Below are 24144 nucleotides of genomic sequence, written 5' to 3' on the forward strand. Positions count from 1 at the left end.
GGCAGTCCGTCACTTCGACCAGCTTCCACTTCCACCGTTCTGGTCTTACTTGGTAGCCAGCTCTGGGGACTTCTTCGTTCCACATCCACAGCACTCAAGCATGGAGGCAGACTACCAGCTGGTGTTTGTCTTGGCTTGGTCGGCTGGATGTCAACTGCGTCCACCACGCTGAAGGCGCGCCCTGCTCTCCCAGACTCTGCGCTGGTAATTTTGAGCTTCTCAAGGAGTTGATGATGGCGCACGAGTGCTTCTGTCGTGAGCCCTTGTCCAACACCTGCGTGGGACAGTCTCCGTGCACTTTCATCTCTCCGACTCCTGCGGCTGCTCGCGGTGGAGCCTTTCTCTGAGAGCTCCAACTCCAGCGCTGCTCTGTCTGCAGCCAATCGCTTGGTCACCAACTCTCTGTAGAGTTCCAATCTCTTTTCGACCGCCTCAGCCTCCAGCTGGACTAATTCCTCAGCAGCTTGCAACTCTCTCTCGCGTATCCTGGCCGCGAGTTCCAGTTCGGCTTCCTTACTGGATTTCTTGGAAACTTGGGAGACACTATCCCACTCTCCATATCGCGAAGGAGGCTTACCCTTCGTCGACCTGACGCTCGTTCTTTTTTCCATCGACTCCGATTACTGCCTCGGACTCGAATCCGGCTCGAAGGACCAGTTGTTCGGTCACGGAATCTGGACTCCAAAGAAGACTGTATTTATTTCTGTTCTTCGTAACTGAACGAAAATCTCTAGACTAATAGTATGCACACATCATCGTGCCTTGGCACGGACATACCAACTCTGCTATTGTCCTCTCTCCAGGACCAAAAAACTCTGCTTTCCCAAGAGACAAAAAAACTCTCCCCTCTCCAAAGTGAAAACTGGTACTATAACAAAAAAGCACAGCTGATAAAGCGAACAGACCTACAGCCAATCAGCAAACCAGTTCCGTCATATGATCCGGCAGGTATTGCATGCCATGCATGTACTAGATTAATGCTACGGTACAGACAATCGCATGTCTAGACAGGTCCTAACAGTGTCTAGTCAGTACTAGCATCATGCTCACATGTGCCGGGTCAGCACACAATACATCGACCTAGCAAACGGTAACCTACGGGATCTACTGGAACACAGTTGATCAGAACTACTTGCAGCCCCAGACATTACTTGGCTGTTAGACCTTCATTTGGCCCTTTTAACACATGTCGTTGTGGGGTCTGTGCTACCAAGGCAACTGGGACCATAGTTACAGACCCAATGTGGGCAAGTTTACAAATACTCAAATATCGCATTCTGTAAAGGGCCCCATACTTTCTCTCGCCCACCCAGACTCCAAGAAGGTAACTTATGTCTGGCCCTACTGATTGACACGCATGCCTGTGCAACTGCCCCGCAGGAATATCAACCTACTGCAGGCTCGGAGGACATTATAAGTTTATAACGGTGCATGCAATTGCTGCAGCAGCTAACCTCCTCCCCCTTCTAGCCCCCGTTAGTGACACATATTTCAGGAAATCACGGGTAACCGTTGAGAACCAGCCGTAAGTAAAGGTAACACAGCCACACATGGCCAGCTTCAGTTTCAAAAGTGAATTGGACACACTGCTACGTGTCAGAAGCCAAAAGACACACAATAGTAATTCATACTTCAGGTGCCATAAGCTGTTTCAGGAAAGAACACTGACCTCCCATGTGTCACCGTCACAGAAATACAGCTTTCCCAGTAGAGTGTCGTACGCCACCTCTCCAGCCGTTTCTGCGTTGCACAATTGCCCGGATTGCAGACGCTGCAGTCAATTGGATGTACAAACAATCAATCACTGGATGAAGCGAGGCAAGAAAAACTTTTCTTCATTCATATACCTAATGCAACTTGACTCAGCTTCCTAACCACACAGATGTCAATGTGTTGGAGTGCACCAACTGAGAAAAAAAAAAAACCTGGACACGTCGGGACATAAATACTGTCCCTGTCTTACTCTAAGGCCCACTTACCACAAGGACTTCTGGACCAATGTCTCCATCATCACCCTGTACAGATAAGGAATACAACACACACACACACACACACATACACACACACACACCACACACACACACACACACACACACACACACACACACACACACACACACACACACACACACACAAACACACACATACACACACACACACACACACACACACACACACACACACAAGCACGTGCGTGCGTGCACAGATTCAAACAATGTAACCTACTCACAGACGTTCCGCTGTTGGAAAGCAACAGTTACTGTTATTGACCGTTTCAAGGAGCAGAATGTGGACCCTGCTCGGAAAGTTTTGTGCCGTACACTTAATTCATTGAAGTTATTTTTAAACTGCACTTGGTCTCAAAATTGACGCCATTGGTGACTCAAGTTCCTACAGGTAATCCCGGGTAATTCATGCACAACTACAGGTTGTAATCCCCTTATACACATGTGTGCATAACACTAGCTTCCGTATCTACATATACTGTACTATTATGGCAAGTGGCATACATGTACAGTGAAGCCTGTCTACGACGACCGCTCAAGGAACCTGCAAAATGTGGTCTCTGTTGCCAGGTGGTCTCCTTATCCAGGGTCGTGTGGCTGCAAATAGCATCCCTTGGTCCGGGTTACAGTGGCCGTCTGAGGCAGGTGGTCGCCTTATGAGAGTGAGAGTGGTCTCCTTGACAGGTTTTACTGTATGTCCACAGTGTATGTCCACAGTGTTACCAACATTGACCGCAACTATACTGTGCTAGTAAGGGTGAACCAGTGCTACTGACTGAACTTCTCTATTTCTATTTCATACATCTGCTTCGTTTATTCCTTACTCGTTTCTTTCTATCTTTTTCTTTTCCTTCCCTTGTCATGTAATCACTGTCACTCACATACAAATACCGCCATAAAATATAAAACACAAATTTTTCTCATCTTTTTCTATTTCTTGTTTTTCATTAGCTTTAGCTTTAGCATGTTCATTCACATTCTTCATCATTTGTGAGAACTAGACCTGGTCTAGTGAGAAGGCATTCTACTGCCTGTAATTCTGGTGAAGTAAAATAGAGAAACAACAACAACTGACGAATCCCATGCCATACACGGCAGGACGGCAGGGGTTCTAACTAGTTTTAAACGACCATCAGTAGTTACCTACCACATCGCCATCCTCTCCATTCGCGCCGTCTGTACCGTCCTGACCGAAATCACCCTGCACCACAACCAACGGTGAAAATGTTTCATGCAAAAATTAGCTCCACAAAGCAAACATTTAACCATGGCACTAATAACGCCAGCTTGGGATGCATCTTACACCCTAGCATGATTTACTACTCAAGTGAAGTCAGAGTTGCAAAAAAACATAGCATTAGCACAATGTTGCACTGTGTACTCAAGATACTAGATTGAAATGATACCCAACTCAACTCACTCAAGACAATAGGCTTATAGGAGAGAGGAAAGACCTGATAATGGGGCTGCAACTAGGGACCGGCGGATTCTGCTCGAAAAGGTGGCAGATTCTGCTCAAAAAGCAGTGAAATTGGCAGAACCATACAAACCTTATGGCGGGCAATTCCTCGAATTCTGCTCCATTTTTTTATCCACATACCAAACATGCATGAAACTTACCAGAAAAAGTACCGAATTCTGCCAATTTTTCTGCCGTCAGAATGCGCCGGACCCTAGCTGCAACTTAAAATCGAGAGTGCTTTATCGATAGCTTGGATAGACTTCGGTCCTACTGGTAGGACTACCAGACATGCCACACAGCCTCTGTTCTAACACGAGCTAAAACCGGACCCTAAACTGTTGCTAGGGGCTACTGAAGGAGTCCCTAAAATTTAGACGTGATCATACGAGGCATATTACGAAATACCATGGCAACACCACGTGGCAACCATGGAAACGGAGTATGGGATTTTGCACATTGCTGCCATGGCAGGCGAAGAAAGACTACCGTATTTCCCCGTAAGTTAGTAAGTACTAACTTTCGAACTTAGCAGCCACATGAGTACTAACTTTCGGGGGTGGTACTATCTTTCGGGGAGTACTTTTTTATCGGGGGTAAATGACACGCAGTGGGAAGCCTGCGCAACTCTAGTGTCCGTGCATATGATGTATGTACTGCACGGTGTCTGTACATGTAGGACGGGTACGAACTTACTATCTTTCGGGGGGAACTGTCTTTCGGGGTGATAACCTCGGCAGTGGAAAGTGTATTTTTTATAGGGGGGTACTAAGTCATTGGGGAGAACTAACTTACGGGGAAATATGGTATAGGTTCTCACTACGGTCGATGTGTCATGGTCAAAATTCACTTTGGACATAGTTACTAGCGCTCCGACAGGAGCATGTGCGGCCATTTTGACAATTAATAAAATTGCTCGTATGCAATGCATTGGGCACAGTTTTGTATTTTGCGCCATTACTTTGCCTTACAAAGATCTCATCTCGACAATTTTTTCGAGAAAATTCTCAAACAAAAGCACTTTTGCAGCGAGATTTTTAGGTGCTACTCACTGGTATAGGACAGCATGCAAGCTATCATTATACTTCAGAAAATACGGCAAGCTTCATTACCAATATCACCTGGAAAAAATTAATTTAAATATCACAAGAGCTTACGGTTGGGCCAGCTTCTCCCGGCACTCCTTGGAATCCTTGAAAGCCCTGGAGATCAGTGCATTCAGTTTCACGGCACACAATAAAGCAACCGTTGACATGCAGGGACGGCTGAATGTCATATCCTACCCCAATTGTGAGTTCGTATGTGCATAATGAACTCCGAGTCAGAGCACACTCGTCCTGCAATCTTCCACTGATGTTGAAAAGAACTCTCTGATCAGGATGTCAAACTGAATACATGCACGGCACACTGAACAGCAACTGCTGCAAGCATGCATGCATGCAGGCTACACTGAATGGCCATGCTAGCATGCATATATGCAGGACCGGCACATTGAGCATCCATGCGAGCATGCATATGGGTCTCCAACCTGTCATTCTACTACATGCTGATCCAGAATATTTCTCATTAAAATGCTTTGCAGAAGCCTGGTCATTGATTCTGTCTTCTCAACAGTCAAGCTTGTACGAATTCTCCGGTCTCTCTTTTAAAGAGGGGAAGAGTAGGCTCAGCAAGCATCATAAAGGCCGCATGACGTACCCTGCTTCCCTTGGGACCTTCAGGTCCATCCGGTCCTGCAGCGCCCTGAGAATGAAAACAAAACAAGCAGAAGTCATTGATTATACTTCATAGCTATGCTAGGCGGCTAGTCTGTAACACCAGCCGGGTGAGCAGCAATGGGTCTGTCAACTGCTAGAGCACCTGCGGTCACGCATCATCACTACGTGACCCCCCCCCCCCCCCGGAAGACGTGTGAGGTATAGAGAGCGGAATGCAATAGCGGGGAAGCATTGGTGTCGCCTGGAAATCTCTTCTCAATGTGTGGCCGAAAATGCACCAGCACCAGCAGGAGCAGCACAATGGTGTTAAGCTGGTAAGACGGGGGCTTACCGGTGGTCCGGGAACACCTATAGCACCATCTGGGCCTGGATCACCCTGCAATGCAAACATACATGCCACAAACAAACACATGTTGACACCCACACACACCCAAATGCACGCACATGCACACACACACTCACACACAAACTCACACACGACAGAGAATGCAGTCTCATCAAGACTGTGAGACTATCAATGCTGGAGGAATTTTGCTTGCAGGAGCCTAGCTAAAGAAATGCATTCTTTCTGTGAAGTGCCGGCAATGAGCAGTATAACATTAGTGTACAAGTTAGTATGTACATTGTATAGTAAAACAGACATAGGTGCATGCTGCCGGGTTACTGCAGTCAAGTACAGTGGCATGGTCTATTATAAGACTACGACGGAGAAACAGTCTGCGGGCGTGCCTCCAAATACGTACGGGTGCGCCAGGGACTCCGGCGATGCCATCACGTCCAGCTGCACCCTGCAGATAAGCAAACAAACAAAGCACAACGCGCACACAGAGGCATCTTATAGTTTGCTCACAGGCCTGCACATGCTGAGCAAGACACACACTACCCTATTCACGTTACACTGATATACAGCCTGGTCTACACTGATATACACTGGTCTACACCGTGAGGGGCGTGGCAGCCGGTTCGGCCAGTCCGGCTTTGACCGGACCACTTTTTTTTTACACTATGCCAAAAGTGCCCAGAATGCAGGATTTTGCACCCTAATTTCAAAATTTTCACGGGGCACCCCGGACCCCCCTCCGGCCGGACAACCTCCAACGACGTCGCTACGCGCCTGACTGTATACCGTCAGAACTCTACTCTACTTTGAAGTACATGCAGCATGCAAGAGAGCATCCAGGTATCTCCTATCCAGATACCTTCCTCAAGCGGCCACCTTGCTCGCGCCCCGGTGACAATCAAATCTTGAAAGGCTTCCTTTTCTGTGCCGGTCAACTCAATTGCTTCACCGCGTAAATTGCAATAACTCGAGCTACTGTTGCATATGGAATTGATGTTGGTTCAGCCAGGTCAAACTAGGAGGTTAATGTGTCATAATCCAATCTGGTTGTAGGTATTTCGATTTATAGACTGGTTCTAGATACGGGCATCCTGTGGCATCTGAATAAGAGAATTTCGTTCTACTAGAGTCTGAATTGACTAGATGCCGGTAAGAAAGAAAGTCATATGTACCATGTTCACAGGTTGAATACAGGCCCGCCAGAAGGCGGGCGAAGTTGGTCCGGTTTGAGGGGTTCGGGAGATCTTCCTGCAGGCATTTTTTTCTTTTAGAATCCGGTCGGAAATAGCTGAATTTGGCCATTTCACAAGTTTTCAGAGCCGTCTACAGGGAATAATTTTGCATGGATGTCAATGTACAATGTATGGCACTACTATGGGAGTTTGGTACTATGGGTGCATGTACATACATGTACATACACTCAATCTGCGGACAGAACTGTTTCGTCCTTTGTGAACTCGCCAGCGCAGCACAGAGGAAATGAGGCCGAACCTGATAGCAATGGAAATAAAAATTTCCAATCAGGCCCGAACGTACCTTGCCAGAGTGCTCAAACTGACAAGTCAGTGAGCTCTGCATAACGCAAACAGCAAAGGCACTACCCCACGCAAGAGTGCTCAACTGCTACAAGAGCAGGAAGTACATGTATATACATTTAACATGTTTTTCGATTTTGACAGCATGTTACAAGGCGAGGACGCGTAGTGCTCCTGACTACAACCATAAACCGGTTGGCAGAGTCCCGGTCTTGCGACCATTTGAACCGTATTGGGAAAACCCACCATGGGCAGAAGTTGGAAAAAGACAAGAAAAAAGAAAAAGAACAAACGAAAAAAGAAACATAAATTACAAATAATTTAATTACAGAGGAAGACAAGAAAATAACATCACAAATCCTTCCAGACGTGATCCCTGCAGCGGCAGCAACGTGAACAATACTACGGCGGCAACACGACGACTTCTACAACACAAAAAACGGAAATTATAAAAATCCTACCAACCCGTAGAGTAACGAGGGTCCGAACCTGGGTTTTCCCAATACGGTTCAAATGGTCGCAAGACCGGGACTCTGCCAACCGGTTTATGGTTGTAGTCAGGAGCACTACGCGTCCTCGCCTTGTAACATGCTGTCAAAATCGAAAAACATGTTAAACTACCAAGCAAGGCTTCTGTATGTATATACATGTATGTATGGTTTTTCAGCCTCCTCGGGCAGTAGAGAAATCCGTACTCTGCTCATCTTGCAACCGGGCTTTCTCTCGTCCTCAAGACAAGGCACGGCACAAGTGTTTGGCTGAGCGCCAACTTCCCGTCCACCAACAGCGTGGTTCAGCACAGTGCGTCAGTTGCTGCCGATGGTTCCGTAGTAAGGGTGGGCTTGCAGTTCATCGCTGCCAGCCTGCACTCCCTGAACATGCAGATACGGCATTGACGGCGTCTCTCGCTAGTTGCTGCTTCCAGCATTGTCAACGCTGCAATCGCTGCTTCAAGTCCCGGGCTGGTTTTAACCGCCATAACTGCAACCGTGGAAAACGTCTTGCTGCAGCCGATAGGGAATCACTGCCGCTGATCTGCATGCATTGCCCGAAACGTTTCCGACGACAGCAAGATTTGACGAGGCACCAGAAGTCCTGCCAATGACGGTGCACTCCAAACTCTGGCCCCCTCCGGGGGTGACATTGCCCAATGGGCAGTCATGCTATAGTAGTAGTAGTAGTAGTATGTACATGTATGTACATACATGTACATACATGTATGTACATGTACTTACATGTACATAGTACACGTACATGTATGTACATACATGTACATACATGTACATACATGTATGTACATGTATGTACATGTACATACATGTACATACATGTACATACATGTATGTACATGTATGTGTCATGTACATGTATGTACATGTACATGTATGTACATGTACATGTATGATGGATAAAAAAAGTACTTCATGTACATGTACGCATTATTTTCCAGTCCCCGGTTTTAGACGAATCCCAGGGGTGACCTGAGCCAGAGTTGGTCCGGTGACAACCGGAGCAACCCAACCGGACCGGTTCCGGCGGCCCTGGAATACTAGAAAACACTCACCGGTTGTCCCGGTATTCCTTCAGTTCCTGGGACACCTTGATCGCCCTGTATGAAACATCAATGCAACAAATCACAGACGTGCACCCAACCACACACACACACGTACGTGTACACGCACGTGCGCGCGCACACCCACCCACACATACACACGCACACACGCACACACACACACACACACACACACGCAGATAGAGTCATTAGAGACGTGCGCACACACACACACTCACTCACACACACACACACACACACACACCTTTCCTTCCTTCTTCCTATGCCATAACTGGCTATGTGACCCCGTAAGGGGCAAACCAGGAGGCGTGTTGTCTACCGGGTGGTGAATGTCAGACTCAGCGCGTGCGGGCTGGACAAATAGCGTTACATTTATGCCTCACAATGCACAAATACACACATGCACACCTACACCTACACACATGCACACACACACACACACACACACACACACACACACACACACACACACACACACACACACACACTTCCCGGCTCAATTAGGCCTGACCTTGTCACCACGGTCGCCGCGGAGACCCATCAAACCAACTGGTCCAAGCAAACCTGCTTCTCCCTGCAGTGAAGCAGAGCACAGATAGCAGAATGCAGCAAAAGATGATACAATACAGTGGAAATACTACGTAGTGGAATAGGATAATAGTGAGCCTTCCTGACAACATACACCTCAAAGCCTGGCCACAGGTACAAGACATACTAGCTTGTAGTGTGCTTAGTCCTTAGAGACTGCTTCATCTGGGGTTCTCTATGCTGAGATTGTTCACTGCATGCATGCATCACACATACTCTCCTTGACATCGGCTGCAAAACAGGTGAACGGCGAGTGCCACAAGACTAAACATTAACATAAGTATGATAGTGACATACATACATGTACATTGCACATTCATCCGTTCAATGTCGCTGGCAGTGTCTAGCCCCGTATAAGATGATTCATTCCACCTTACCTTTGCTCCCTGTGGACCAGGAATACCAGGTTCACCCTGCTGACCGGGATAACCCTAAACATCCAAACACAACACAGCAGTAGCAGCGAGTCAATGTGTGTCTACAGTTCCAATTAATATTCCGATGAATAGCTAGCTAAGCTGTAGGGTAAGTATTCAATCATGCTCAAAATATTGTAGTGCATAACCAGAAACTCGTCCAGGTTTCGTGATATTTTCGATATTTTGCTCCAAAATTGCTAGAATTTTGCGACATGTGATGATGAGAGGGAACGCTGCGGGGCAGAGCTAAAGCAGCTCCCACGGGCCCGCGTAGTGTCAACTTGGGGTATCAACGCTATCATTGCTTCTACGTGCCACACACAGACCAACTACTGTATAAGCAGAAATATTCGTCTGGAATTTAATTTCGTCTTTTTCGTCCAAGGAGCTTTTGGACTAAATTAAATGTAGGACGAATATCGATTTGTCCAGCGTTTCTATGACCCATGGACGAAATTTTCAACCGGACGAACTCCTTTTCTTTGGAGTTGGACGAAATTATTGACCGACGAAATTTTCTGCCTCTACAGTATACGGATTTTAAAAGGCACAGTGCCGTTTGCCATACCTCGTGTCCTTTCACGCCCTTTCTTCCTTTGGCACCTTGAGAGCCTGGTGCACCCTGTTGTGAACGAAACAGAGAAAAATGGGACAATGAGTATGTGGAGGTAGTGGATTACACAAAGCTTAAAGTTGCTGGTCAGAATCAAGCACATACCCGATCCACACACAGCCACGATCAGCCTTTGCACTACCTCAGTGCAGGTTAACCGGCTTGTGATCCTCATGCGCAGCCCCCCCCCCCCCCCCCCCCCCCCACAAGACACATTCTACTAATGTCCAATACAGCTTCTCGTTTGTGAGCAGCTACAGAGAAGAAACAGCTGGTAAGGAGTCAAGTACATGTGCACGAGACACGTGTAACCTACCGGAATTCCATGACGGCCATGATGGCCCGGCACGCCTGGTGGACCCTGCACACAAACAAGAAAACACGCACAACGGATTCACAGTGTGATACCGTAGAAGCCCCTGTATACGCCCACTCGAAATCACACCCACCCTCCGTGTACACGCCCAGTCAGGGGAAGTCAACACTTTCGTTTCAAAATAGTGCCCATGCCCATGTATACGCCGCGGTATGCCGGAAACACCAGTACATCAGTGTACAGTAGTGCTGATACCCAATACTTGTACAGTAGTACTGATACCCAATACTAGAGAGGTTTGGCTGCACGTTTTTGGGCCAAACTCGACGTGTAGACCTATCAACTGGGTTCGAGGATGAAAAGTACTCGGTCTGGAGCTCACGACTTGACGTGAATCTGGCGATCTACACGGATCGCGCTCGGCGAAGATTTTTCAAGAACCTTCGATGTCGCCGTTTTGGTTGTCCCGGAGATGCGGCTTGGCTTACCACAACGCGAAGCCGAATCACACTCTGCGCCCGCGTAGCTTTGCAACGTGTGGCCAACACTTTCGTCACGTACGCGTTACTTGTAGCCGAACCTCTCTACTTACTGCTATACCTATTCCAAGTATACGCTCGGTTCCAAAATAACGCCCCTGCCCTTGTATACGCCCAGGAAATCGAGGCTGCTATTCTATACGCCCGGGGCCAATACACGGGCTTTTACGGTAATTTGCTTTCTTCCATCCCAATACGAATCTTCCATCCACTTCATCACCACCACCACCACCACCGTTGCGCTCTGTGGCCGACCACGCATTCCCCACAACAGCAACAAGAGGTTCCTTTGGAGTACTGAAAATATTTTAAATTCCTTCTAACAGCTGTTTCGGCATACCTCGTTAGAGAAGGTTGAGTTATTCAATGACTGGAAAAGAAACAATTACGTATTTAAATTTTATACTGACTCTTGAAACAAGAGATGGCGCGTCAATAAGCGTGTGCTTGATACTCGAAGTGTGAAAAACAAGGTGTTAAAATCAAAGGAGCGTTAACATAGAGGTGATAGTTATGCTGGATACTGCAGCGCAGCACAGATACGGTCGTCATGCGACTGACCCATCTGGCATCTACTCCATGCCATACACTCCCTCACCATACTGCTCTCTCTCCCTCTCTCTCTCTCTCTCCTCTCCTCTCTCCTCTCTCTCTCTCTCTCTCTCTCTCTCTCTCTCTCTTTCTCTCTCTTTCTCTCTCTCTCCCTCTCTGGATCGTATACTTCCGTGTCTGGAGTTGATATGCACAGCCACGTGGTTCGGAAACTCCGTATGGCGGAATACGGATCCGCATGCAGTGTACGCAAAACTTTCCGTAGCTCGACTACGGGTTTTTCTAACATAATTACACAGCGGGGAACCTCTCTATCAGCAATCACTGGCGTAAATCCAGAAGTTCAGCTGCAACATTTGACTTACCGGCATGCCTTCAAAGCCAGCATCACCTTTGATCACTTGTATCTTCACTGGTCTCCTCTGAAACAGGAACATCAACCAGAGATGGAACGGCAATGCACATGAGTATTATATACATGTAGATGGAGTGGATAGCACAAGCCCAAGTGCAGTGCTATACAGTCCTAGGTGTCCCCTGTTAGTACGACATCGCTTACAAGACTAACCTCACTAGTAGACAAGGATCAAAATCCCCTGACGCCTGAAACGCGTACATTCACATCCGGATAGTACTCGTCATAAGACAAACAATTTGAAACCACCAGGGTAATCTACTAACGAGGGTAGACCTACTGTGCGTTGCGGCTTGTTCCAGCCATGTACCACTATCAGACTGTTTACGTTTAAAAGTGACATGGTTTCATCTCAGCTGCCACACTTGCACTGGCATTGGAAGGGTGTTTGTGGGGAAAGCAAACAAACTTCGGCTGATCGACTCATGTGATATCTCCGGCAAGGCATTGGAAGAGATCTCAATTGATACAGATCCCAGAGGTGCAGAGTAGTGGACATGCAAACATGTAAAAAAAAGAATCCCATAGCCATGACGAAGTAAGCAGCACGCAAGTATGCACATACGCGTGCACACACACACACACACACACACACACACACACACACACACACACACACACACACACATGTACATGACTTGATTGTTACGCTCACTCACATGTATGCACATACACGTTCACTCACATGTGTGTACATGCACACACACACACACACACACACACACACACACACACACACACACACACGCACACACACACGCACACACACACACACACACACACACACACACACACACATACACAATGGCATAATGGCACAAACATAAGACCAACTTACCAATGTATGACCCTCCTCTCCTTTTGGACCTCTTGGGCCAGGAGCACCCTGCACATACATGCGCACAAGCAAATAGATTAGCAGCAGAAAGACCCGGGAGAATAAAAGACACCAATGCAGCTGTGCTTATGGTTGATTCAAATGGCGGTAAATACACACCCGACAATATGGCGGTAAATACACCCCTGCCCACACACGCTCTCTAGGCTGCAAAGTTATTCTGGCACAGAGCTCTCCTTCTCACCACCACCACTATCAGTTCACGCCTGGCACTTAGTCGATGCATGGCTGATGGTATCCAACATAGCAGGCTGGTTCATCAGGCGGCGCATGGCACATAGCAGATGACACAGCAACAACATAGCTCGAACTTTGCAGCCTAGAGAGCATGTGTGGGCAGGCGTGTGCTTACCGCCATATTGCCAGGTGTGTATTTACCACCATTTGGGTCAACCAGTAGAAAGACCTTCTACATTATCAATGTCACGGTCACTGGAATCTATACAGTAATGTATTAATTTTTCTCAAGCCAAAGACCATAGATCGTTGTTTAGGACTAGGACCAGAGTTCTTGGCCGTGTGTGTGTGTGTGTGTGTGTGTGTGTGTGTGTGTGTGTGTGTGTGTGTGTGTGTGTGTGTGTGTGTGTGTGTGTGTGTTGAATGGTGTGTTGAGCTGTTGAATGGTGTAATCCCAGCACAAGTTGCTATGTCTAACATAGCTGTTCGCTATCACCGCTTCTGCGATGGGCATGTCTGAGGTCTGAGGTGTGTGTGTGTGTGTGTGTGTGTGTGTGTGTGTGGTGTGTGTGTGTGTGTGTGTGTGTGTGTATGTGTATGTGTGTGTGTGTGCGTGTGTGATGTGTGTGTGATGTGTGTGTGTGTGTGTGTGCGTGTGTGCGTGCGTGTGTGTGGTGTACACAGGAACAATGATAAGCCACAGGCAACAGAACTCTAAACAGGTGATCCATACTCACCGGCGCACCGTCTTCTCCCGTTTCACCTTGATCGCCCTGGAACACAAAACAAAATAGTAGTTGAAAATACACACCTCCAGAACCTGGCATCTTTCCCTCAAACCAATGAATACCCAGATACTGATACAGATACTGATACAGATACTGATACAGATACTGATACAGATACTGATACAGATACTGATACAGATACTGATACAGATACTGATACAGATACTGATACAGATACTGATACAGATACTGATACAGATACTGATACAGATACTGATACAGATACTGATACAGATACTGATACAGATACTGATACAGATACTGATACAGATACTGATACAGATACTGATACAGATACTGATACAGATACTGATACAGATACTGATACAGATACTGATACAGATACTGATACAGATACTGATACAGATACTGATACAGATACTGATACAGATACTGATACAGATACTGATACAGATACTGATACAGATACTGATACAGATACTGATACAGATACTGATACAGATACTGATACAGATACTGATACAGATACTGATACAGATACTGATACAGATACTGATACAGATACTGATACAGATACTGATACAGATACTGATACAGATACTGATACAGATACTGATACAGATACTGATACAGATACTGATACAGATACTGATACAGATACTGATACAGATACTGATACAGATACTGATACAGATACTGATACAGATACTGATACAGATACTGATACAGATACTGATACAGATACTGATACAGATACTGATACAGATACTGATACAGATACTGATACAGATACTGATACAGATACTGATACAGATACTGATACAGATACTGATACAGATACTGATACAGATACTGATACAGATACTGATACAGATACTGATACAGATACTGATACAGATACTGATACAGATACTGATACAGATACTGATACAGATACTGATACAGATACTGATACAGATACTGATACAGATACTGATACAGATACTGATACAGATACTGATACAGATACTGATACAGATACTGATACAGATACTGATACAGATACTGATACAGATACTGATACAGATACTGATACAGATACTGATACAGATACTGATACAGATACTGATACAGATACTGATACAGATACTGATACAGATACTGATACAGATACTGATACAGATACTGATACAGATACTGATACAGATACTGATACAGATACTGATACAGATACTGATACAGATACTGATACAGATACTGATACAGATACTGATACAGATACTGATACAGATACTGATACAGATACTGATACAGATACTGATACAGATACTGATACAGATACTGATACAGATACTGATACAGATACTGATACAGATACTGATACACAATCATGAAACTGTACACTGCTCCCTCTCTCTCTCAGGACTGCATGTACTTTATACACAGTCAGTCCACACTAAGCTCTCTCCATGTCCTTTCTTCTTTCTTCCACGAAGAAGAAAGAGAATGATGATGGCCGTTCAGCACATAACAAACAGCCACCACCTCTTTTAAGCCGGGGTGATGGTGGAGTGGGTGGGACACACCAAAGCTCCACCGACCATAAATTATTGTCTCGGCATCACTGCCGCTGGGTATGTGCAGCAGTGGTGCAGAATATAGCAGATGAGACTCGGATGGTAGACGAGTCAGGGAGGGAAACGGTTTCTCTGGATCTAATCAGCACGTGTATTTCAAACGGACTGGTGCTTGACGTGAGGCATCGGACAGCATGATCCATAGTTTGTATAGTTCTACAACTGGAACCAAGACTTACAGCTTGCCCCTTGCATCCTGGACGGCATGTCCGCTGATACTCATCACCGGTGTCTGCCGGTTTCTTGTGATCAACTGCAGAATGGCGGATAGAAGGCATACAGTAGAGTATATAACGTTATGTACTAACAATCCAACCGACCACACAACATCATGTCCTGGCCGGGGTACATTGAGACCACACAACATCATGTCCTAGCCGGGGTACATTGAGGCCGCACAACATCATGTCCTAGCCGGGGTACATTGAGACCACACAACATCATGTCCTAGCCGGGGTACATTGAGGCCGCACAACATCATGTCCTAGCCGGGGTACATTGAGACCACACAACATCATGTCCTAGCCGGGGTACATTGAGGCCGCACAACATCATGTCCTAGCCGGGGTACATTGAGACCACACAACATCATGTCCTAGCCGGGGTACATTGAGACCACACAACATCATGTCCTAGCCGGGGTACATTGAGACCACACAACATCATGTCCTAGCCGGGGTACATTGAGACCACACAACATCATGTCCTATCCGGGGTACATTGAGACCACACAGTACTAGAGGATCACCAAAGTGAATATGTCTCACATCCCTGTAACATATTGGGTGCGGAAACTAGCCTTGGAAGTATCACGAAATGGTTGCTGGGTTTAATAATCCTAAAAGACCTAGCCTGATTCCCGTTGTTGGTTGGCGATGTTTAGAACCACACTATGAACACTATAGTATAGACGATAGACGGCAAGATAATCTCCCCGTGTATCAACAACTCATTGCAGGAATAGTGTGCCATAAGTGACCACCTATGCTGTATAGAAGCCCGGCCTCCAAACATGTAGTATTTCCTAGCTACGTGCAGCGGTCTGCCAATGCAGGTCAACGTTTCCGTGATACATGGCCCCGGGATTGAAAACACCTATCTCTCAAAACAGGTGGGCTCTTACCCCAGTGGTCACTTAACAGAGGTGGCCTCTCATCACAGGTTCTACTGTAGCCAATACTGTAAGACCAGATATTTTTAACGTCCATTAAAGTTAACGATCTCCGGATTTGTGTGGGTTAGCGAGGTGAAACGCTAACAAATTCTGTCTCCAAACCGGCAAATGACTGTACATGTACATATCGTTTTCTACATAACGACTTCAAATGTTAGAATTAAATGTTCGTTAACATTACTGGTCCTACAGTCCATGACTGCACTTACGTGTTATTTCCTGTGACAGTGCCCCTGCCACCAAGACCACCAATAGATACACTCTGCAAGCACAGATAAGATGATGAGATTGGACCACACTTTATGCATTGCCGTAGCCTGACAATAAAGGGCACGGTGGCAGTACATGCGTACATGTACCCGCCGCAAAGAACAAAGCAATGGCACTGTGAATACTCTCAGTGCATGGGTGGGATGCACAAAAACAGCGCGGTCACTGTTGTTCAGCCAGATTCTTACTTTGTTTCGCGTACTCGTAAAAAAGGACGTAACCAGTTACCTTACGAGCAGGGTGCATTGGGCACTTGTCTAGTGAGCACTCCAGTGTGTGTGTGGGGGGGGGGGGGGGGGGGTAGGCATTTCCCAAATCGGCCCGATTTTTTCGCCTAATCAGCTTTTCGATCGGCTAGGAGAATGTCCAAATTTGGCCATGTTATGATCCCCAAATTCAGAATTCGGCTCAAAGTGGTACTTCAAGTCCCAATTCGGTTCAATTATCCGCGATTTCTTGACAGCCATTGATTTCGGCGTCTTTTCCTGCTGACCATTTTCGGAAATGCCTAAAGTCGCAGTCTCCTTTCGCAGATAATGGCTACAAAATTGTATTTGTATGCTGTTGAGGCACCAAAACATCGATTTTCGGCGAATTCAGTGGGAAAATTGTGTATTCGGCGAAAAGATCGGTGATTTCTTCAAAACCACTGTTTTCGGCATTGGCTGGCCGATTTGGGAAATGCCTGGGGGGGGGGGGGGGGTGGTGCATGCATGCGACGTGCGTCGTGTTATCCTTTTTGCGCATGAGGCAAGATAATGCACTTAGTCTTTACTCTATTGTGGTGACTACATTCTTCCTATCCCAGCCCCATCTCCTATTGCACACTTCTGGTACGGGTCTGCCGGAATAGGTCCGGTTGGTCAGGTTATCACCGGACCAACATTTTGGCCCACCAACACGGCAACAGTACGTGTTCCTACTGTGGAGGGCATGTGTACCCGCCATATCAAACACAAACTGTACAAAAGGCTAGGATACTACCGGCCCCGGGACCACTCAAAAACATGTTCCGGCGGTTCTGTGGTACATGCACACAGTCTTGATTGATTGATTTTATTTGGATTCGCGAGACCAAACGAGCAGGAGTGCTCAATAACAGGGTAGCGAATGGTTGAGTTGTGCTATGTGACAATGTAGTGTGTGCGTGGAGGGGGGGGGGGGGGGGGGGGAGCTGCGGAGGCCCAATACAATGTAAGGGGATGGGAGGAGAGAAGGCCAGCGGAGAGTCAAATTCAGAAGAGGGAGGAGAGAATAGCTGAAGTACACGGTTACTGAGCGAATTCAAATAAACCAAACAAACAGCAAAACAAGTACACAGCTCACGAGAATAAAGAGGACTGGAGCACAGAATTGAACTGCTGATGTACACAGCTGACGAGAATAAAGACAGGAGCACAGAAATGAACGGGAGGCAGTCTACGAAGTGGTGGTACCATCGGTGCATGCACCACGGTACATTACCATATTATCGGCGCGGCTTTGCAAAGTTCGTGGGTACTGAATACCATGGTGTGACCAATTGTGTAGCAGTCTACAACGTGTAGGGAATGGCAGCTCGGCGGAATGCTGGGATGTTGCCCATGGCTCGCACTGTGTCAGGTATATGGTTCCATAACAGGCAACCGCGAGATGCCGGTCGGCATTGGCCTGCTCGGCTTCTGGCTATTGGTTGTTGCAGGCCCAGACTGCGCTGAAGGCGAGTTGCTCCGCAGTTGCTGACAAACAGTGCCTGCAGAGCAGGACTGGCACGGTTATGAACGCACCGCCATACCAGCACGAGCAGTTTCTGGCGATATACCTCGTCCACGCGATAAACAGAGAGCCTCTCCAAGAGGTCACTGGCCCTGGTAAATCGTGGTCGTCCGAACACCGCCCTTGCTGCGCGGTTTTGGGCCACCTGCAAGCGGTTTAGCTGGTTGTGGGTCAAGCCAGAGCCATAGGCGGACGATCCATATATCAAATCCGGCATGATGACAGATAGGAAGTACTTTCTTCGACTAGCTAGAGTGAGGCAACGTCGCGCCCGCCACAGACTACCAATCTTCCTAGCAGTGCGTGAGATGCACCGGTCAACTTGCGGTTGCCAGGCCATTCGTTCATCGATCAAGATGCCGAGGTATTTCGCGCTGGTGGTGTGCGGAAGGACATCATTTCGACAGCGTACAACCACATCCGGCTGCTGCCCACTGCTGCTGGTAAAAACCAATACATTGCTCTTCTTTGCATTTAGTACAAGACCACGAGCGTCCAGCCAACTTGAGAGGGAGGTAACCGCCAAGCTGAGCGCATCAGACACCTCTTGCGCTGTCCGTCTTGCACATGTCAGGGCGATGTCGTCCGCAAACTGCAGTGATGATGCCGGCGCAGATTCAGAGGGGACATCTCTAGTGTATATGGAGAACAGCATGGGTCCTAGTACAGAGCCCTGCGGCACCTCTTGGCTGCACTTGTGGATCTCCATGGGAAGCCATTTTGAAAAAGAATGGCAAATTCCCACACTACCCCCACAGCTAACCAGACCTGCCAAGAGAATGGTTTACTGCACCATGCCACAGTTCGACTGATGTGATATCAACCGATCACATGCACAGTGGAGATTGGGTCTGTATCTGAGCTGAGCTCAGACACAATACCTATACTGTACCTACGGTGGAATAGCAAAATGGCCCCAGCCATTGTACATGTGCTAGCTAGCTTTCGTGGAAAGTCTAGACACAGTTTGCTTTTTGATGGACAGCATTATTACTGCCCATTGCTACCCGTGATTGTTTGGCAGTGCATTGCTCTGGCCCCATGGACCAGAGTGTTAGAGCAGCCCGCTCTAACACTTTCACAGATGACGGACATGATCATAAACATCGGGTAAGCTACTTCACACAATGATCACGAATGAAGGCCGAGCTTATGTGAGCTGAAACTAGTGAAAGCCTGAAACATGAAAGGTAAAGTACCGGCATGGGTATAAATCCGAAAAAAACTTTACCTCATCATGTTGCTCTGTGAGTTGTGCTCCTCTCGCTGTGAACACGACCGACCACCTTTCTCGTCGAGTAGTTGTAGATTCACGCAGTCGTTCAGCCCTAGCTAGGAGCAATGCGGAAGGCTTGGAGGTACTTACTTCGTCGCTATTCGAGGCTGATGTAGCCAGCAATTGCTTCACTGCTCTCTCCTTGTGAAGTTAGTTAGTTCTGTCATCGCTAGAGAAACGATCTTCGCGGAGATTATCCGGGGCTGGTATGCATATCCCTGGTGTGCGGCCACGATTGAGATAGCTTTGCTTGAAATCGACTGGCTTCTGACAAATCTGGCACAGTCTCACGTGGACAGGACTGTCACCTAAATCCTTTGACTGGCCGCCGACCAGCCAGCACCATGTAGCCCCAGGCACTCTTTGCGTTTGCATTGGAATACTCGATTGAGTCGATACAGACTTGATTATCTAGTCTGGCCAAAGGCAAAACGCCAGAATTCCCAGTCCCAGGCGCACTTGCAGTAGCACACACGTTGCACTTGAAATAACAGGCTCAGTTGCATTCCCTTGACGCTCTGTACTGTCTGCGGTTGATCGTCTCAGCAAATCCTGATGTCCGTACAACAATACGACGTATACATGCAAATGGTCGTCTCTACAGCAACTACATGTAACTAAAAAAAGTACTGTACAAGTACAGTGCTGGCAACTGTAATCCGACTCCCTAGCGTCTCGTACGAATCGCCTACGCGGCTAGCGCACGGCTAGTCGCCGGCTAGGCTAGGGGCGTCGGATTTCAGTTGCCAGCACTGTAGTCATGGTAGTTGTAGGTAGTGAGTTGTTCAGCTGGTTACCATGGTTACTTTATGATGCTAGCAAACTCTTCCGTTCGATGTAGACCTACCCGTCTTCCGTGATCATGGTGATTCTCGCGGCTCGGCAGCTCCGGCCCTGAGACTTCCGCTACCCGCTTTAAAGTGCTTTCCTGCAAAGCGGTCGACCATATACTCCATAGTCGACGACGGTGGGTCGACTGTGTACTACTATGGTATGGTAAGGATGACTCAGATGATCTTGTGAGAGGAAGAGCTGTAGTGTAGAGAGCACAGCACGAGGACTTGGCTAAAATAGTGAGTCTTTCCCTTGCCTTGGCGTTCAAGTGGAGAGGGAGTTAGTTGTCGCGACCTTGGTCGGAAGTAACAGTTGAGATTGCTAGATCTGGTATCCCTTTGTCCTCTGTGAAATGGCGAGAGCTTCCAACGAGCATATCGCATTTCCTGCCTGCATCGTTGTACCAGCGCGGCTTTGACTTCTGAGCGGTTGACAGAAGCTCTATTCTTGAAAGTCATGCGTCGAAGCCCATCAAGCGCCGGGAAGAGAAAGTGTATTCCATCCGGGAGAAATAAAAAAGGAAAGAGGTCCTCCTGTAGCCTCTCCACCTTTGTTCGTACTCAGTCTCCGCACTTCTAGTTCTACATAATACAGTGGTCCCTCCATAATCCGGCACCATTTGTGCCACGGAAAATCTGCTGGATTAGGGAGGGTGCTGGATTAAAATCGGATTTACTGCTGCAATATGCAATGTGCATGAAGAGGGCATTTTGGCTACTGAAAATTGTGCTGGTTTATCGAGGGTGCTGGTTTATAAAGTGCTGGATTAAAGAGGGACGACTGTACACGATTGTACATGCAGCTGTTTCGACCTTGTTTTAAAAGTCATACCAAGAGTTCATATGAACTCTTGGTCATACCAGCAGAGCTCAGAGTGACAGGCCCAACCAATCATTATCTAGACTGAACAACAAAACAATTATTTGTTGGCTCAAAACATCAAAGTCAGAGTGCTCTAACTCAGTAAACACAGCTAGCTTTACACGAGGGCAGATAACTTTGACGCTAACCAGAAAGAGTACAGTAGATCTACTGAACCAAGCCGAGCATGTGGTTGTAGAACTGAACTATTATCACAATCATCACTGGCTTTCGCTATTACCGCCCCAAAAAGGTGTGAAGGGGAGCACCCGAAGTCCAAGGGACATCAAATGCAGCGTTAAAGCTTGTCGTGAAAATAGCAGTCTCTGACTCTCAGATCATCACTCTCGATTCTAGCTCTGCGAAGGCCATGACTATGCCGAAAAACTGCAGGCTTGCATGTGGATTCTCAAGGCAGTGGGTGAGACGCTTTGTTCTTCATATTCATGAGCAATTTACTTCGAAGTACATGTCATTTCTACATGTACATGATTATTGTTAGATTGACAGCATGAAACAAGACAGCTGACGAGCTGAGAGAAGGATGCCATAGGCAGAAGTTGGAAGAAAAGAAGTTTTTATACAAGTTGAGGTTTACGTGCCGGTGGCTACATGACTACCAGGACGACATAAAGGAAAGAGCAAAGAATACTTACACGACGGATATCAGGAGCAGTCTCCTACCCCCCCCCCCCCCCCCTAGCATAATGAGGGTCAGAACCGGGTTCAACACCCATATGCCAATGGTTCAAATGGTCCGCAGGGACCGGGGCTCTGCCAGCCGCGGAAGGTTGTAGTAAGGTCGCTGTTTCCGAACACAGTGTCCTCCACCTTGTTTCATGCTGTCAATCTAACAATATGCGTGAACTATAACAAGGTTTATCAAAATACCAGTGTTAGGATAATACCATGTACAGTAGGTATCGGTTATAGCGTGGGTGTTTAAAAAACGACTTTCTGTTCTTATTTCCGATATTTCTTACACACGAAAAATCAAGCGTGGCATATCATAATGCATGTGCGCAGGGGCAGGAAGATCATCGTACATGCAACGCAGTAGTACCAGTACTTCATGTGGCTGGTCATAGTCCCATAGGCTTACCATGTGGCTATGCAAAATGAGTTACATGACCACAACAGTTGAATCTGCAGCACTACGACGCAACGAGAGTTACATCAGAACGGAAATGGACAGATGTTATTACTACTTTGTACTAATCTGGCATGTTTCGCTACACAAACTGTCCATTCTTAGGACCGATGTACAGTCAGTATCGCCTATAGCGTTGGTGTTTGATTTTGAGCATTTTATCACTATAAGCGATATATTACTATGACCGATACTGCATGCAATGTATGCGAGTGGGGTGTCAAACGACTCAGCGCGCCGTGCACATACGCACTACATAAATGTACAATGTCATGTAGCTGGCTGTAGCTCCTGACACACAAAATCAGGATTTCCTCATGATGGAGGCATATTTTGGCAACTTGTACAAGCAAAACTCACCAAACAACACTCACTGGACAAGTTCTTCACGAAGAAGTAACACCCTGTTCTCCTCTGACATCGCTTGATTTCACATCAATCACTATAACCGATGCAAAAATAGTGTAATAAACGTCTTTTGAAATATGAATTTGATCACTATAGGCGATATATTACTATAGACGATTATTACTATACGCGATAACTGTGTACACTTAGTTATGGCAAATGAAAATGAATTAGAGAAATTGATCACTATATCCGGTATATTACTATAGCCGCCAACCTTATAGGCGATACGGACTGTATTCTTCTATGGGATAACATTGCTTGTAAGAATAAATGTGCACTTGAAATCCATGTTATGATTATGAAAACATGAGAGTTCATTCTTGTAGGCAGTATATTCTTTTACACGACCACGCTATAACCGATACGCACTGTACATGATTGTACCGAGTGCAAGAGCACTAGCATTGATAAATCACTGTGTATTCACTGCACTGGAAATAACATTGATATGGTTAAGAAGAACTCCCGTTACTGCAAATACCATCTGTCCCTTGGTGTTCGTCCTAAAGAGGTTTGCCTGACTTTCAAGATACACTGTCGGCATATATTATAAGCCTGGTCACAGTTTAGTAGAAGCCTAGTCCTGACATCGCCGTCTACAGCCCGAGAATAAGCCTGGCTTTAATACGTGACCCTACGGTATGCGAAATCCTTCGAAATGGCAAAACTGTTCCTGTCCCGATGCCTCATACTAAAGTACATGATTGTACTCTGCATGACTGTATGCTTCTGTGCCGCACGGCGCTTTTGCACTCGTTTCACACATGTACGCCAGTGTATGGTCAGACAGCCAACGCTGGCTCTGAATTTTGGAAGTCACGAGCATACCACCACGTCCTGTTCTGAATGAAGCAGGTCAACACATTGACATGCCATTCTGGGAATCACTCAGCACCAATA

The 24144-nt window shown here is 46.8% G+C and overlaps 1 protein-coding gene across 1 annotated transcript in view; it reads right to left on the reverse strand.

Moving 5' to 3' along the window:
* Window positions 1–20204, reverse strand: part of LOC135809337 (uncharacterized) — a 29752-nt gene extending 9548 nt beyond the window's left edge. The window contains exons 1-18 of the mRNA XM_065322669.1: window positions 19944–20204; window positions 16897–16949; window positions 15693–15766; window positions 13886–13921; window positions 12912–12959; window positions 12024–12080; window positions 10568–10612; window positions 10207–10260; window positions 9597–9650; window positions 9143–9205; window positions 8623–8667; window positions 5927–5971; window positions 5515–5559; window positions 5164–5208; window positions 4623–4667; window positions 3154–3207; window positions 1980–2015; window positions 1670–1771 (exon numbers count right to left, since the gene is read on the reverse strand). Of these exons, the coding sequence (XP_065178741.1) occupies window positions 1670–1771; window positions 1980–2015; window positions 3154–3207; window positions 4623–4667; window positions 5164–5208; window positions 5515–5559; window positions 5927–5971; window positions 8623–8667; window positions 9143–9205; window positions 9597–9650; window positions 10207–10260; window positions 10568–10612; window positions 12024–12080; window positions 12912–12959; window positions 13886–13921; window positions 15693–15766; window positions 16897–16949; window positions 19944–19951 (909 nt within the window). The 5' untranslated portion in view covers window positions 19952–20204. The remainder of the gene's footprint in view (window positions 1–1669; window positions 1772–1979; window positions 2016–3153; window positions 3208–4622; window positions 4668–5163; window positions 5209–5514; window positions 5560–5926; window positions 5972–8622; window positions 8668–9142; window positions 9206–9596; window positions 9651–10206; window positions 10261–10567; window positions 10613–12023; window positions 12081–12911; window positions 12960–13885; window positions 13922–15692; window positions 15767–16896; window positions 16950–19943) is intronic.
* Window positions 20205–24144: the final 3940 nt, after the last annotated feature.

This window comes from Sycon ciliatum, chromosome 2, assembly GCF_964019385.1.
Source record: "Sycon ciliatum chromosome 2, ocSycCili1.1, whole genome shotgun sequence".
Classification (NCBI taxonomy): Eukaryota; Metazoa; Porifera; class Calcarea; order Leucosolenida; family Sycettidae; genus Sycon; species Sycon ciliatum.